Genomic DNA, 17473 nt, shown 5'->3' on the forward strand with positions numbered 1-17473 from the left:
AAATACACATACAAATCCAGGTATCACAGAGAGTCCCAAACATGATGGACCCAAAAAGGACCATACCAAGACACATCATAATTAAAATGCCAACAGTTAAAGAAAGAATCTTAAGAGAGTTTCCTACAAAGGTGTTCCCATAAGACTGTCAAATGATTTCCCAAAAGAAACTTTGCAGGTTAGAAGGGACAGACAGGCAAAAAGTATTCGAAGTGATGAAAAGCAAGGACCTACAACGTAGATCACTCTATCCAACAAAGCTACCATTTAGAATTGACGGGAAGATAAAGTGCTTCCCAGACAAAATAAAGCTAAAGGAATTCTACAGCAGCAAGCCATAACCACATGAAATGTTAAAGGGACTTATTTAAGAAAAAGAAGATCAAAACTATGAACATTAAAATGACAAACTCACAACTATCAACTACTGAACCTAAAAAATAGAAACAAAAACAAACAAAGCAAACAACTAGAACAGGAACAGAATCATAGGTACAGAGATCACATGGAGGGTTATCCGCTGGGAGGAGAAAGAGGGAGTATGGGGGAAAAGGTGCAGGTATTAACTACAAATTGATAAGTACAGAATAGACAGAGGGATGTTAAGAACAGTATAGGAAATGGAGAAGCCAAAGAACTTATATGCACCACCCATGGACATGAACTATAAGGGGAATTGCTGGAGCGAAGAGGGTACTGGGTGGAGGGGGCAAAGGGGGAAAAATTGGGGCAACTGTAATAGCATAGTCAATAAAATATATTAAAAAATAAAGCATTCTTTTCAAAAAAAAAAGCTCAGGACTTGTCTGTGGAGTGACAAGACATGGAATTTGACTGCAATGTAGGATGCATGGATGGGAACATGGGAGAAAAGGTAGAGCACAGTACCTGCATGTCATAGTAAAAATTTGGATTTTGTTAAACAGTAGAGAGTCTTTGAAGGATTTTGAGTTAGAGGATCAATATAAGCAAACTGAGTTATACAATAATATCATTTATATTTACATATTAATGAGGTGGGACCCAAAAAACCCAGAATTTATTTATATAAAATTGTGTATTTATTATTACATGTTTAAGCTTCAGTCACCTTCAAAGTACTCTCCATTTGATGTAATATACCTATTGAGAGTTTTTCTTTCACTGCTCAAAATAGTTTTTGAACCTGTCAATTCTGATGCCTTCTCGTTCTTTTGCTGTTTTTTCTTTCACCTATTCTCCATTGGTAAAATGTTTCCCTTTCAGGGCTTTTTTTAATCTGGGGAAACAAAAAAAGTTGCTGAGATCAAAATCAGGGGAATAGGGAGGATAGGGCATGGAGCTGGGGGTCATGTCGTTTTTTGTCAAAAACTGCTGAACACTCAGCGTGGTGTGGGCAGGTGCACTCATAAATCACCCATCATGAAATAAACAAACGTGTTGAGTCGTCAAAGAAAATTCACTGAAACCAATTACAGCCTCTCACAACAAAGCCAGTACGTACACTGATACTGATGGGCTCCTAGAACACTCACCCAGCAAAGGAAGCCTGTACTACAAGGAGTCCACCCTCCAAAAAATAATTCTAATTTTTGAGGTTCCCCATCGTGTGTGTGTGTGTGTGTGTGTGTGTGTACTATTTGTTTTCACTGAGTTGCAAATAAAATGAGTAAAAGTACACATGGCCCCTGCACTCAGGGAATTTAGAGGTAGAAAGATGTTAAATAATAACAGTAGTATAAAATTGTGACTATCACAAGGCTAGTATTATATGGTCCTATGAGAAGCCTGTACTGGGAGATTTACCTCCTAACAGGTCAGGTCAGGAAAGGATTCCCTGAGGATGTAAATATTACCTTGAGAGCTGCAGGATGAGTGAAGTTAAGTAGGTGAAGAGGAATGGGGGAAAGCTATAAACACAAACATAACAGCTTGTGCATAGCTCCTGCAGCTGAAGGAAAAATGGTGAGTACAAGGACCTGTACAAAAGTGGTGGAAGGAATGCAAATGAAAAGGAAGAGCAGAGTTCAGAGACTACCGAGAAGTTTCCATGTACATGGTCCTGTGAAATTAATAAACATTTGCTGATTTCATTATACCTTTTATATGTCTAAAGTTTTTTTTTATTTTTCTTACAACTGCTTATTTTAATTTTTTTGTTCTTGTTTCTACCTACCTCCATTAGGAAACACAAGGTAAAACCTTTAGTAAAGGTCCTTGAGATCTGCTGCTGTCTGCTGCTGTATTTTTAAGTAAAGGTAATTCACCCACCAGGGACTTTAAGAAAAAACCGTAATAACATTATTCTCTTGATATATAGGGTTGGATGTGTCCAGAGCCTGCATCAGAAAGGGAGGACTTGGTATATTTTGAACATAAGTCATTCTCTAAGTTGTGCAAGGAGCATGATGGAGAATTTACTGGCGAAGAAGAAAGCAGTGCACATGCACTGGAACGGAAGAGTGACAACCCCCTAGATATAGCTGTAACCAGGCTGGCTGATTTGGAGCGGAACATTGAAAGAAGGTATCTGAAGAGCCCCTTAAGTACCACCATTCAGATCAAAGTGGATAATGTGGGCACAGTTACTGTCCCTGCTCCTGCACCATCCATTAGTGGTGATGGTGACGGGTAGGTTATTGAGATTAACTTGAAAAATTATTGTGCTTCTTTGCTAATTGGAGCCTATTTTCTATTGCCTGTTATCTATGTATCTTCTTGTATGTCTGTGATCCATATGGATCATGCTGTTTGATCCATATGGATCATGCTCTTTGCATGGTGCTTTGTAAAAACATTATTTTTGTTATGTGCGTTGATAATCCTGCAAAGTGATCTTACATTTACCTGGTTGTGACTAAGCGTTGAGGCACGTAGCCACAGTCTGTGCACTACATCGAATTTAGTTGCTTAAACCTTATACTTACTGGCTGTTCCATGTTTTTGTCATTGCTTGGCTTTCAGTGTGATGATTGTTCTCATTCAGTGACCATAAATGTGGACATGACCTACTTAATTTTTCTATATTTCAATGCAGAATTGAAGAGGATATTGCTCCAGGGCTCAGGGTATGGAGAAGGGCATTGTCAGAAGCTCGCAGTGCTGCACAGGTAGCTCTGTGCATTCAGCAGTTACAGAAATCAATAGCATGGGAAAAATCAATTATGAAAGTTGTAAGTGTTTTCATTTAAGAAATACTATAACTAATTTACTTTGTCCTGTTTTTCCAACCTTCAGATCTTTCTTAATTATGTATAGTTATTGTCAAAATAACGTATGCTGAGAGTTTGCTTGTTCTTATCCTGCATAGTTTAATACTTTCTTCCTTATTTTGAGCTTTCAGAAGGAACCTACCAAATGTGTTATCTTTTATTTTTTTTAGATGTTGGTTCTCCCTCCATTGAATATTATTTATGACTCTGGCTAAAGTTGTCTTCTACATTCTGTCAACATAACAGTTGTTAATCTAAGTATTTGAGGGCCCTTTCACTCTTGTAAACATTATAGTTAGTAACATTACCTGCTACATATATTCACTGCACTCCCAAAATATCTTTATATTTCCATCAATTTTCATATTTTTAATCCAAAGAAATACTTAGATAAGTAAACACAAGTCAGGCAGAGAGTTCTTCCTTCACACATTGATATAATGTATTTGGCCTTTGATGCAGATGACGTGAAGAGTAGATCTTTTTTATTCTTTACTCCAACTAAAACTGGCTTTTTGTGGTGTTTGTTCAAGCCCAATCAGTTATTATCAAACAGCAGCTTCTACTTTGTACCAAACACCAAATGATATGTGTTCAAAATAAAAGCTATCTTTCATATATTTTCAGAGAGATACTATTTTAAATCATATACATGTCCCTCTTTCCTCTTAAATATCATTTATAAAAATATCTGTTATATGTAGACTTTACTAATTACTTTAACATTTGCTTTTGAATTACAGGTTTGCTTTAAAATCCAAATATATAAGATTTGTTTTCATGAGTGACTAAGGATTTACTTAAAATAATCATTCACCAAAGAAAAGAAATGATCCTTAAATAATTTAGCTTTTTTTTTATTTTTACTGTTACGCTTAGACTCCTTAGGGCCTTATTCATTCTGTACAAATAAATTTAGTTTCTTCTGTGCTTTTCCACTTCTTCCTAAAATATCCATGAAATATTGAATCTGGAGTTTTCACATCATTTTCAAATTTACATCTTTCCCAACCCAGATTATAATTTACCATAAATTTTAAGGCATTATTTAAAGCCAGTGGCATTAGTAGCATTTTTACTAGGTAAAAATTATTCTTCTAAAAGTTAGTATTAAAGTTGTCAAGTCACCCACTCAAATATATTTGGTGAAATCTAGGCTATAATGAGTCAAAACTATTGAAGACCTACATCAAAATTAAATTCATAGTTATTTTTCTAACCTACACCAAAACAGTCATTGTGTTGTGGTTAGTTTTGTTATAACCTATACACAGGAACCCAAAACTTGTACCAAAATCTGCCTTTATATTAGTATAGCTACTGTCTGCTATCTAAAGGTTTACTTCAGTTTTTACACATTCATAAACCTTTGCCATATTATTAACATACATTTTTCATTATTTAACTACATCTCTAATAATCTTCATTTCTTTTTCTTAATGCTTAACAATACATGGTTTGCTATGAAACTACCTTAAAATGAGGGCAGAGTCTCATATTCGAAGATTAATGAACAGTTTGTAACCTTTAATTAGAAATGTAACAGTACCTCTAATAATCCTCATAAAAGAAGTCATAACAAAATGTTAAAGTGCTCACCATGTTTAGAAATACCTTCTTTGCAGGAGACAAAGCTTACTAGGACAGAAGAGGCTGTTATAATTTGTCTTCAGATATGCTTTATATTATTGTTAATGTTAAACAATAGGTACCATCTGCTGTATTTTGCTCTAGGAGCAAAGGAGTTAAAAGAAAATATTAATACAATTGTTCTAACATATTGAGCCATTACTGTGATTTTTCAAAAGTGTTAGGAGATCAATATCTATCACCCTTTCTTAATAAGTGTCAGAAAAAAATTATTTTTAAATCATAAACGTGAAATGTTAGATAGACTTTATAAAGTATTTTATTATAAAAATAGTGAGAATTTACCTAATGTTCATTAATCTGATTTTCAAATTTAATCGTTACAGGGATTTAAATATAGCCTTCCAAATATTAATTCTCAATGAATATTTTTACAGTAAAAATTTTAAAAATGTAACTTAAATTTGGAAAAGCAACACCTCTTTAGGTATTTAACAGTGTAGTATTAGGCGAAATCATAAAATAAATACTGTTGGAACATCACACTCTGCTGCTGCTGCTGCTCTTGGTACACATAATGATTATAGTGTTGTACTTGATCGTAGCCAAAAGGCTCAGAAGCAGTCCAATTTTAGTGTTGTATTTATTACATGTATGCGATAGAAATTTGTTATTATTGAAGAGTGCATGCCTGCCGTTTTGATAAGATTCTTAAGTTATCATTGGTGTATATAGTGAGTTATATTGTGTAAGACTATTGTAGTCCTTCCCAAACTGATTAATTGTATTGAGAATAAAAAAATGGAGTTAGAACAGTTAAGCTACTTTGTTATTAAGAGTACATAAATATAGAACTATAAATTAGTATAAATAATTTATAGTTTAAGTGTTTTCATTTTAAATATGTTGATTGCAGCACATTTTCCACTATGACTGGGAATATAAATTTACTGTCAAAATATGATGTTAGTTAGTACATACCATTTTTTAAAACCATTTGAAAATTTTTACTTGTCTAACATTCCTTCTTTTCCTTTGCAAAACTTACTATTCAGAATATGTATGCATGAGAAAAAAATCCTCTTCTTATAGATTTTAAAGTTCTTAATGGTATTAGAAACTTTATCAGTGAAGAAATTATTTTTAGTTCTAGAAAATAAATTGTTACCCCTTAAATTCTTTAATTTAATCTATTGTATCATTTTTTACCTTAGAAATCATTTTATAGTATCCGTCTTCTACACTCATGATACATGTTCGATTTGGGTTAATATCCAAAGTTTCCTAGTTTGAATACATTTTTTTAATCAACTTCAAAGAACAGATGGATAATGTAGTGAAAATATGGGGGCATATTTTTATTATATATAACTGATACTAATGCTAATTCTAATTTTGATCATAATTAACTCTTACTCATTTCTTTCTCAGGATGTCATGAGGATGCTAAGATAAGCAAAAGATGAAATATATTAAAAAATTAAAACACCATGTATTAAAGCTATTCATTGCTTTATGTGCTCCAATGTCATGTTAATTATTTCATATGTTAATGTGTACTTGCTTCTGAAGTGTGTGCAGGCACTTGACCTCTAGCTTTGTTCTTTGCAGTGTACCTGAAATGTGCATTTACCCCAACTGAACTGCTCACCCCATCATGTGGTCCATATCTGTGTAATGAGAGATACATAGATGTGTATGGCTACTGTATATTTGTTAGCAAGCGGAATGTTCATTACTAATATAAACTAGGAATTATGGTTTGTTTAATATCCCGATAAGTATTATTTATAGCAGAATATTAACTTTAAGTGATTTTTCATGTATTATAGTACTGCCAAATCTGTCGAAAGGGAGATAATGAAGAACTGCTCCTCCTATGTGACGGCTGTGACAAAGGCTGTCATACCTACTGCCACAGGCCCAAGATTACAACCATACCAGATGGGGACTGGTTTTGTCCAGCTTGCATTGCTAAGGTAAGACTGATCTAAAACTTCTTTTTAAATCAAGATAACATTGGTTACTAACATTTTACAAGCTTCAGGTGGACAGCATTTTAATTCTGTGTGCACTATAGCGTGCTCACCACCAAAAGTCTAGTTTCCATCTGTCACCATATATTAGACTCCTTTTATCTGTTTCTCCCTTCCCCACTCCCCTTCCTCTCTGGTAACCACTAATATGTTGTCTGTGTCTATGAGTTTATCTATGTTAATTACAGGCATTTTATGAGAATATTTCGAAATAATGCATGTACTATAAAATTCACCTTTCTAAAGTGTACAACTGAGTGTGTTTTTTAAATATATTCCTGAAGTTGTACAACCATCACCTCTGTTTAATTCCAGAACATTTTCATGACCCCCAAAAAGCATCCTTGTACCCATTAGCAGTCACTCCCTATTCCCCTTCTCCCATCAGCTTTTGGCAACCACTTGTCTACTTTCTGTCTTTATGAATTTTCCTATTCTGATCATTATGTTATAAATAGAATCAAATAATATGTGCCTTTGTGTCTGACTTCTTTCAGTTAGTACAAGGTTCATCTGGGTTTCACTATGTATCAGTGTTTCCTTTTTTAAAATAGTCAAATGATACTCCATTGTATGGATATACAACATTTTGTTTATCCATCCATCACTTGATAGACATTTGGGTTGTTTCCATGTTTTGGCTGATACGAATAATACTGTTAGGACCATTCATACACAAGTTTCTGTATGAATATATGTTTTAACTTCTGTTGGGTATATGCCTAGGAGTAGAATTGCTAGGTCTTTTAAATCACTCTCCAGCCTTTGGACTCTCACACCATTGATTAAAGAGAAGCAATACAACAAAACAGGAAAAAGTGGGTTTTAAAGTTATAAAGATAACAAATATGGAAGGGTCAGCATGTATGGAGGGCCAGACTCTGCTGGGTGTACCCTACCTCAGTTACTGTCTTTTTTAATCGCTTGACCTGATCGTTACCAGTAATTACTGCCTCTTCATAAACTCAGTTTCAAACATCCATCTGTGCACTGCCTTCTTTCCTGTCTGCTCTCTCTAACACTTCAGCAATTCTCTGATTTCAACAGGACCTTCAAGGCATTTATCTTAAGACCTTTTCACGGTCCCTTTACCACTTCATGTCCTCTGATTTCTCCTAACCCAATCATTGCATCCATCCGTGTCTCCCTTGCCATAAGCTGCTAGTGCCACTATGAAGCCAATTCCCCAAGGGTGTGCCTCAGATCCCATCCCCTCCCACTTCCCTAAGAGTGTGGCTCCAGCAGTTCTCTCTTCTCCTGCATCAATCTTTCTTTTTCCTCTGGGCTCTTGTCATCAGCTTACTATGATGCTACTACTTCTCCTACCTTAAGAAAACTAAACAAAAATGCTTTTCTAACCTTATTTCTTCCTTGGTCCACTTCCCCCATTTCTCTCCTTCCCTTTACAGTAAAACTGCTAGAAAATTCTGTCCTGATTCTCGCCCATTTCTCTCCTTCAATTCAATCTTGAACTCCAGTCAGATTTTCACCAGCACAGCTTCTCCAGAGTTCTTGTTACCATGGCTACAAATAACATCCCTATTGCTCAGTCCAGTGATTGGTGCTTAGGCCCCATCAGACCTATCAGACACAGTTGATGAAAGGGAACACTCCTTCCTTCTTGAAACCCCGTGGCTTCTGGGAAACCCCACTGACCCAGTTTTTCACCCGGTTTTCTTCTTGCCTTTGCCCCTTTTCAGTCTGTCTCACTGATTTTCTCACCGCCCTCATCTATCGACCTTAGAGCGCTTTTTTAGCTTCAGGGTTATCGTCTGTAAGATGGGACAGTACCTGCTTTATGGGAATTTGTGAGGATCAAATATGGTCATGGATGTGAACTGGTTGAAAACCTGTGACGTATATATAGACTATATTTTACAAAATAACAGAAGGTCCCACATGGCATCATTTTCACTAATAATGGCTTTTTACTTCTCAGTACTTGATCATTTTTGTTATGTATAGATAATTGTAATTCAGTAATTAGCTTCACTGGTTGTATGAAAACTATCTTTTAGTTTCATAACTATTAAGTTATAGACAGTTTCTCTCTAATACTTTATGAATTATTAACAAGTCAGTGTATTAAGTATTAGAGATATCATCTGGTAGGCATTTTAAGTGTTTGAAATATCTGACAGGTTATAGGAGGTTTTGTTTACAATAAATTTGCTTTATTTAGAATTTTCGCTATCTGTCATTGAAGGAGCAGAGTAGGAGATATCAGTTCTATGATCTTATCCAAGCTCTTCTATGTAAATGCAGCTTTCTAAGCCACTGCTTTTTTTTGTTTTGTAAATGTGGTGAATTAGATGTTATGTTTTTTATAGCAATATAACAATTTATAGACATTTGATTTTGATATAAGGATTTTAAAAATTAAGGTTTTAAAATCTTTCCAGTAATTTTTTGTTATTTACAATAACAACAACTCTGAAGTTACAATAATAACTCTCAAGTGGCTTTTCTGCGTACATCACTGTGATCATTTTTACTCCGTGTGTGTGTGTGCATGCCAGTATATATAGGTACTTTATTGTACTTACATATGATTACAGAATCACAGACTCAAATAGATGTTGTACATAAACTGAATATATACATATTTATATACCTTCATAGACACACACACAAACACACATACAGGTTTCAAACTGCATTGCCTACTAAAGCCACTCGAATAGCACAGAAGAGCTGGAACTGTGGCAAACAGGAAAGTCACACCCCCACTTAAATGGTAGTCATCACTCACCTCCAGCCAACCGTTGTCCTAGAGACAACATGGGCCATTGTTCAGGACCTTCCAGTACTTCAGGATCTGAGATTTTTAGGCACTTCCTCTCAATGTAAATGTTGGCAACAAATTCAGAATTTCTACAAGCACTATATGAGCAAAGCAGCAAGCATGGGCAGTAGGCTATTTACAGCTTGTGAGCCACCAGTTCATAACTTCTGGTATATAAATATACAAACATAATAGAGATGTGCTTCTTGTGTGTGTAATTCGATGAGTTCTGCTTAAGGCATATTGCAGTTCCTTTTTGAATTTGGGCTTTTAATAAAATAGAGAGAAAAGGTGGCAAGGGGAACAGCTTTGTCCAAGAACAAAGTAATTAGGTAACAGAGTAACACTATAAAAACTTACTTTTAAAAGTATGTGTATGTGCATGGTCTATTGAGGTAAGGTGATAAATGTCATTTATTAAGAAATAACACAGAGACTTTATTGTCTTTTTAAAACATCAGAAAATTTTTTTGATTTCGTGGTTCAAACTTCATGTTTTCTTACTGTAAGCGTTAATTTGTTAGAAAATGACCCCAAGTAATATTTTAGTTCAAGTAGGAACTAGAAGTGTTGGCCCAAAATTCACAAAATTTTGTGTTTTTTAAGTAACACAATTGTTATTCAATTTAACCTAGTACATTTAACATTAATCTTAGTTAAATGTACTTTTCTCATATTATATTAAGCATTCTCTTTTATAATTTCAGAGTGCTAAAAGCTCAGTGTTTTACAAAGTTTCAAAGTAAGAAAATTTTAGTGCATAAAAATTAATAAACTAATTGGAGAAGAGAAACATTTTCATTATTTCAGTTAGCGACAAAGGGTAGTGATTCTTTGATATGGTATGGGGAAGCTGTTAGATTTATGGTTTGCCTTATTATTTTAGTCAATTAAAATATTTCAAGTATACTTTTATCCCCCCAATAGAGAATCGATTTATTTTATTTTATTTTTCAATTAGTTTGCATTCACACTATTTTGTACTAGTTTTAGGTGTACAACACATTGGTGAGACAACCATGTACTTTATAAAATGTTCCCTAGAACCACATATTTTTAATTTCTTGATGAAGGGCAACTTTAAAAAATATATTGCTAGAAGAGATCATGAGATCCTCAAAGAAATTGGTATGAAATATTCCAAAGACATGTTTCCAGCCAAATTTATTTCGATATAGCTAACTTTAAATTATGGCGAGATTAAATATTGACTCTCTAATCTAAGATTTCTTAACAGTTTGTGTAGGAAAGGAAATAAATTTTTAAAAGAGGGTAAATAAACACTATTCTGGAAAATCAAAACAAAAACTGTGTATTACTGGTGACTTTGCATATCACTCTTCTAAATCTATTATTTTTACCATGATATTTAACTCAAAATTCAGTCTTATTTCCCTACTTCTAAATTGGGGAAAGGGAGGTTCATTGTTACATCAATTGTGGTTACCTGCATCAGGCCTCACTGACTTTTTTTTTTTTTTTTTTTTTTTTCATTTAATTTGAGAACTTGAATGACTTTACCGATTGTGTTGCTTATTTTGTAACTGAGAAAAATAGGGCCTCATACATATTTTTGTACAAAGTTCCATAGCTAGTTACTGACAGAGTATAGCTGGAATGTATATCCTTTGATTCCAAATATAATCTTTTATACTATTTCCTTATCGTTTTCCTCAAAACAGACATCTTTTCTGTCTTCTTTTTTCCTCAGCCTTCAACCACTTTTTTTTCACACCTGGGAACCACAAGTTTGTGGAATAATCTACTTACAGCAAATGCTTTTTTCTTTATCCAGAAAAAAAAATCAATTTCCAATAGACTTGGTTTTACAAGGGACTTTTTCTCTATGTGATACTTCATGAGCTATTTTTATGTTTTAACCTAGCTTTTTAATTACCTCTTCAACTTTCTTAGTAACAAGCTCTATTTTTATTTTTATTTCTGTTCATCTTTGTTCTTAATTATATTGTTCTCTAAAAGATAGTCCTTTTGATTATTTAACCTCATTCAGTCAGTGACCTGGACTAAAGGAATACTGCTGATAAGCTCTACACTAAGGATGGATTACCATGAGATCAGCATCCTCAAGTTTTTTAAGGTTTCTTAAGATAAACTTCTCATGGTTTATCAGGTTTCAGCCTTATATTGTGAAAGAACAAAATCATAGATCTCTTTGAAAATGATAAAATTATTAACCTCCAACATCTTTTGTTATACTTCATTTATTTTTTTAAATTAAAGGCAAGTGGTCAAACTCTAAAATTCAAAAAACTTCATGTCAAAGGAAAAAAGAATAATGATTCAAAAAAAGGAAAGAAAGGAACTTTAATAGGGGATACCGAAGATGAAGACTCTGCATCCACAAGCAGCTCACTAAAAAGAGGAAGCAAAGATGTTAAAAAAAGAAAAATGGAGGAAAACACTTCCATTAACTTGTCAAAACAGGAGAGTTTTGCTTCTGTTAAGAAACCTAAAAGAGATGACTCCAAGGACTCAGCTCTTTGCAGGTATTACTTCAATTTTTATGTACTCTATATTCATGTTACCCCATTTTTTTTGTTTAGAAACCTTCTACCATATTAAAGGTGACTTTCTGAAAATTTGGACAAATAGGAAAATGTAAAGTTTATAGTGTAATGTATTCTTTTAAATAATTTACATTGCCTTTCTTGAAAGATTATAAAAGCTAAATTTTTAACAAAACAGGTAATTCTAAAGCATAGATATTGATTTCAAACATTATTTTCTTTAGTATGATCCTTACTGAAATGGAAACTCATGAGGATGCATGGCCTTTTCTACTTCCTGTAAACTTGAAACTTGTTCCTGGTTATAAGAAAGTTATTAAGAAGCCTATGGATTTTTCTACAATTAGAGAAAAATTAAGTAGTGGACAGTAAGTAAATCCTTTCATTTCAATTTTGATTGCTTGATATGTGCCAGGTAATTATCTACTGAGCCAGAAATACACTAATTTACATCCAGGACAGAAGCCCTGACTTTGGAGAGGGGTGTGTGTCTGTGTGCACGGGGGTGTGTGTGTATGTTTGGTAGGGTGGTGGTGTGGTATGGATGACAAGTCAATCAACATTATTTAAACAACTAAAGAGAAGTGTGATAAAGCTGCTTTTGACACTGGAAGGACACTACACTAAGCCTGGGATGTAAAGAAAAGTATCAAGGAAGTCTCCCAAAGTAGGTAGGTAGCATGTAAGCTGGAGCTTGTATTGTGCATCAGTGGAGTAATGACATCATCTCATTTGGATTTATTAACAATTAATTCTGTAATATTTTCAGATTATTTCAATGCAGAGATAGAAAATCATTGGAAATTTTAAATACTAAAAGCTTTATAATGCCCTGGCAGGTAGCTCGGTTGGTGCATCATCCTGAAACGCCAAGGTTGCACGTTCATTATCCAGTCAGGGCACATACAAGAATCAACCTACAAATGCATACATAAGTGCATCTCTCTCCCTCTCTCTCTCTCTCAAAAATAAATACAATTTTTTAAAGCTTTACTATTAATTGTTGAGAAAACTAAAAATATATGTATTAAGTGTGGAAGAAAACTATTATTTGCTACTTTCTACCATATTCTCTTTGTGATCCTATCTCTTCTGATAAGAAGAGTGGCTTCCTGTCATGATCTGCCACAGTTCATGGTCTTTGTTAGACTGTGTCAGACTCCTGACAGAGACTTGCAACTGTTAATGGGATTTAACTGGTTCTCGGCACTAGCCCATCTTGGAGCCATAAGAATGGGGCCATTCACTTAACAGAATGAGCCCACACAAAGGCATCCCATGGGTGAATGGAGCTGCGGAGCTGTGTTTCCTTTTCCATTCTCCCCTGCTCCCTTTATGCTACATCCCGGTCTAGCTTCATGTAGCCTGTGCCCATCACTTCAAGCAAAGTCACAGGAAATATGGGGAGAGAAGGAACTTTACATGAAAGAATAACTACAAAATATAGTTTAGTCACACTGTTGCTGTTCTTATGATACTCATTTTTATACAGTATATTATTTAGTTCTTCCTGGGCATTCTTTTGGTGAAAATTGCCGTGCTCCATAATTTATACTCACTTTAGAAGAGTTGAGTAGAACTTTACTCATGATGATCAATGTCCCTCCCATAGCAAATGATGGACCAAATGACTAATTTATTTCTTTAAAAGCTGAAATGTCAGTCTTTCAAAGGATTATTTCTTTTTTTTTATTTTTCAAAAAGTACAGAAAGGAGATGCCCAAACTCAGAAAACATTTATAATCATTAAAACTATTGGTTCTAATGTGAACCAAACAGGAAAAGCTGTGGTCTAGATATGGACTAGTTCTCTTGCTTTTTCTCAATGTCCAAATAATCAGTCGGAGGTTTAGAGGGCAGCACAATGGACTTGACAGCAGTGTTGCCAGGACCAGACTTATCAGGGAGACTTGACTTGTGTGTCAGCTAGCTCATGGCTTTAACTTCCACGATTCTCCAATTTCTAGAGAGGGTGAACCTCAGCCTCCAGAGTCCCCAAAACAAAAAGGCTTACACATTAAGACAAACTTACCAAAAGAGTTATGTAATTGACGTTCCCATTTGAGAATGAATCCTGGTGGTTGGAGGAGATCACGTGGAGGCAGGCAGAGAGCGAAACAGTCCCTGTCATCCTGCATGTGTGGCCGGCTGCGTGGGGGGCCATGTTCAGTGCACTCCGTCTCCTCGAAGTTGCTCTGTGCAGTTAAATCCAAATTGGTGTGCTGGCACCAAAATCCACAAACAGCCTTTCAGAATTTTAAACTATAAATGGATAGATCAGAGGATTGGGGGAAGTGCCTACTTTAATGAAACACTCTGGATTTCATCAACTGCCCATCCTTCCATAAAAGAAGGGCACAGAGTGGGTATTGCCCTTATTTCACCTAGAATCTCATCTGGAACTCTCTCTTGGGCTCCAGACTACCTAGCATTAATCATTAACCTTTTCTTATAGTAAGGAACAGCTTAAAGAGATAAGTGTTTCCCAAAGTAACTTCATAGTGTTTTATAAAAATCATTCCCACACATGTTATATGATCCTGTTTATGTGAAATATCCAGAACAGGTGGGTGCCTGCCACAGGGCGGGAATAGGGAGGAACAGAGAGTAGCTGCATAATGGATGAAGGGTTTCCTTTTGAGGTAATGACAATGTTTTGGAACTAGAAAGATGTGGCTATAGGACAGTGTTGTGAATGTACTAAATGCCACTGAATTGTCTAACTTAAAGTGGTTAATTTTATGTTATGTGAATTTTACCTCAATAAAAAAAAGTTCCAGAAGAACAGGAATGGATAAGGTAAGATAAGGCCTGAATTAACTCTGTGAGCTCATTACAGATAAAGAAATTTTATTTCTTTTTTTGCATATATTAAGAAAAGAAAGAGGGAATGGAAACTGTACAAGCTATTTCATCAAATAATTCCACTTTCATCAGGTCTCATAACTTTAGTGTATGCTTCACAGATATTTCTAACAGGAAAATTATTTTAACATCTATCTTATCATAAGTGAGAATTGATTTATATTTCAATTTCTAAAAGCCCTCTTTCAAAATGTATTGATTTGGCTTCAGTTGGCTTGAAACAGACCACTCCTATCTTACCAATAAATTAAGGCAGATTCAACTTTTGTGTTCTGTTCTTCATGTTCTTACAGAGAAAGGAGAAGTGGGCGATCCCACTAAACAAGCACTGAAGCCACAGTGCTTCTTGTTGAAAGTCAGTTCCTCAAAATGTTATCTCAGGTAAAGGGGTAGCGCATGCTTTTTGCTCATTTTGGATCACATTCAAAGCAAAAGAGTATATTTGAAGAGAGAAGAGAAATGGGAACTGAGGAAGATTTAACACAGAGCAGCCTATCCTGGGATGTAGGTACAAGCCACAGGGTAACTGCAGTGTTTGTAGTTCAGAGGAAGCATTTCTGTTATTTCTAGCACACCCAAACAGTTTGGGGTGTGGACAGAAGGGTTACGACAAGTGATGCCACTGGTCAAAGGAGTTAAACTCAGCAGGTGGGTCCTATAACTGAGCACTGTGGTGCAGATCAAACAGGCAATTGGATGTGGGGAAAATGTTTGTTGTAATGTGTCTTGATCTTTAGAGATATGTGTTTTTCCATTTCATCTATCTTTAATACTATCTGGTTCAGACCACAAGCAACTATGTAGTTTAAAAGTTCCATGTATAAGAGGGTATAATGTTTTAAATCACTTTGAAGGCAGTTATCCTAACCTTTTTCTTTTTCCTTTCAGTTTTACATTCTATTTTACCTTTGATTACCTCTTCATTTGGTTACAAAACAAAGGTATTTGACAAAAGCAACCTCTAAATCATGTGTTTTCTTTCAGGTATCCGAACCCTGAATCCTTTGCTCTGGATGTCAGGCTTGTTTTTGACAACTGTGAAACATTTAATGAAGATGATTCTGACATAGGCAGAGCTGGCCACAGTATGAGGAAGTATTTTGAAAAAAAGTGGACAGATACTTTCAAAGTGAGCTGAAGTTATAATAATCGAGCTCTTTTTTTTCTTTTCAAACAAGGACAAATGAGACCAGCAATGTGAACCATATTTACATGAATGTGCGAGGCACATACATAACTACTTTTTTTCCTTAAAATAAGTATCACAAAAAAAGTATCAGAAGAATGATACCATTTTTAAAGGCTTCACTCCTACAACAACCAAGACCCTTGGTTATTGATTTTTGTGATTTATCAGCTAATTTAGGTAGAACAGGGAAGCACACCCAAAGAATTTTCAAAGGAAAGGGTGTTATAGTGCAATAGCAATTAAAATATATCAAATCGCACTGAATATTCAACACCAGAGCTCTAACATGGGAAATGGTTCTCCTTTCCCTCTCAATAAATATCTATTTTTCATTTTTTTACTTTGTAGTTTATTTTTTAGTGAATGTATTTAATTTTATGACTTATTTATGATTAAACCACATCCAGAATCTTCGTTTTCTGTGAAAAGGAAGAACTAGAAAATTGCTTTAAACCTTGAAAATACAACAAGGAATGTTTTAAAATATAAACAAAGCCAAGTTAAACTGTTTACACTAATGTGCTATAAAAGCACCAAAAATAAACTTTACTGTAGAGTTACAAGTACATTTATATATATATATGTTGCTGCATCACTTGTGTAGTTAAATTGTATTTCAAGACAGTGAAGAAAAATTGACATGTATATACTGTTCATTATTGTTTATATTAAGTCTTGTTTTAAATATGTATTATGTGTATATATTGTTTGCAGACATTATTGTTTATGCCTTAGAAGGACTGTAGCATTTTATTTTAGTCTGAAGGTAATTATCGCTGTACAGCTTGTACAGTAATTATCCTCTACCGACACTGTGGCGTCTCCTTGATCTTGGTAGTGCCTGCCTTTGAAACAGGGTGTAGGGGATATTAGTTTTTCCATTTTTCTATTTTGTTATATAACTTTAAGCCACCAGGGCCTAAATTAAAGTATAATCATTTGTATCCATGTGGAATAAAATTGTGACAATTTCCTACACACACAGTATTTTTTCATAGAAACATTTCCCTCCCATTTGCCTTGCCTCAGAAATAAATTTAAAAGACATTTGTAACCACTGTGTTTTATCTACTGTGTGTTGTGGTGGCCTGTTGGAGGCAAATAGATCAGAATTTTTTTGTACCTATGTAAGAGTACTTGAAGTTTTATTTAAAATAAAATGTTGTGCAAAAGGTAGCATTCTTTTTTTTAGGAGTGTTATTTTTCACTACTATGTGTGGCACGGATACAATAAAAGACTTTTACAAACTAGTTTTTAGTTTTTCTTAACCTGAAAATATAGTCTTTTC

The 17473-nt window shown here is 34.6% G+C and overlaps 1 protein-coding gene across 20 annotated transcripts in view; it reads left to right on the forward strand.

Moving 5' to 3' along the window:
* BAZ2B (bromodomain adjacent to zinc finger domain 2B) overlaps nucleotides 1-17473 on the forward strand; it is a 367012-nt gene extending 349539 nt beyond the window's left edge. For 11 of the 20 annotated variants that reach the window (XM_036023403.1, XM_028509107.2, XM_036023407.1 and 8 more), the window contains 6 exons: nucleotides 2300-2610; nucleotides 3017-3152; nucleotides 6614-6760; nucleotides 11844-12109; nucleotides 12355-12498; nucleotides 15980-17471. In XM_036023403.1, coding sequence (XP_035879296.1) covers nucleotides 2300-2610; nucleotides 3017-3152; nucleotides 6614-6760; nucleotides 11844-12109; nucleotides 12355-12498; nucleotides 15980-16133 — 1158 coding nt within the window. In that variant the 3' untranslated portion in view covers nucleotides 16134-17471. Of the gene's footprint in view, nucleotides 1-2299; nucleotides 2611-3016; nucleotides 3153-6613; nucleotides 6761-11843; nucleotides 12110-12354; nucleotides 12499-15979 lie in introns of those variants that run through there. The other 9 variants (XM_036023409.1, XM_036023411.1, XM_036023415.1 and 6 more) reach the window with 4 other exon arrangements.

The sequence above is a fragment of the Phyllostomus discolor genome, chromosome 4 (assembly GCF_004126475.2).
Source record: "Phyllostomus discolor isolate MPI-MPIP mPhyDis1 chromosome 4, mPhyDis1.pri.v3, whole genome shotgun sequence".
Lineage (NCBI taxonomy): Eukaryota > Metazoa > Chordata > Mammalia > Chiroptera > Phyllostomidae > Phyllostomus > Phyllostomus discolor.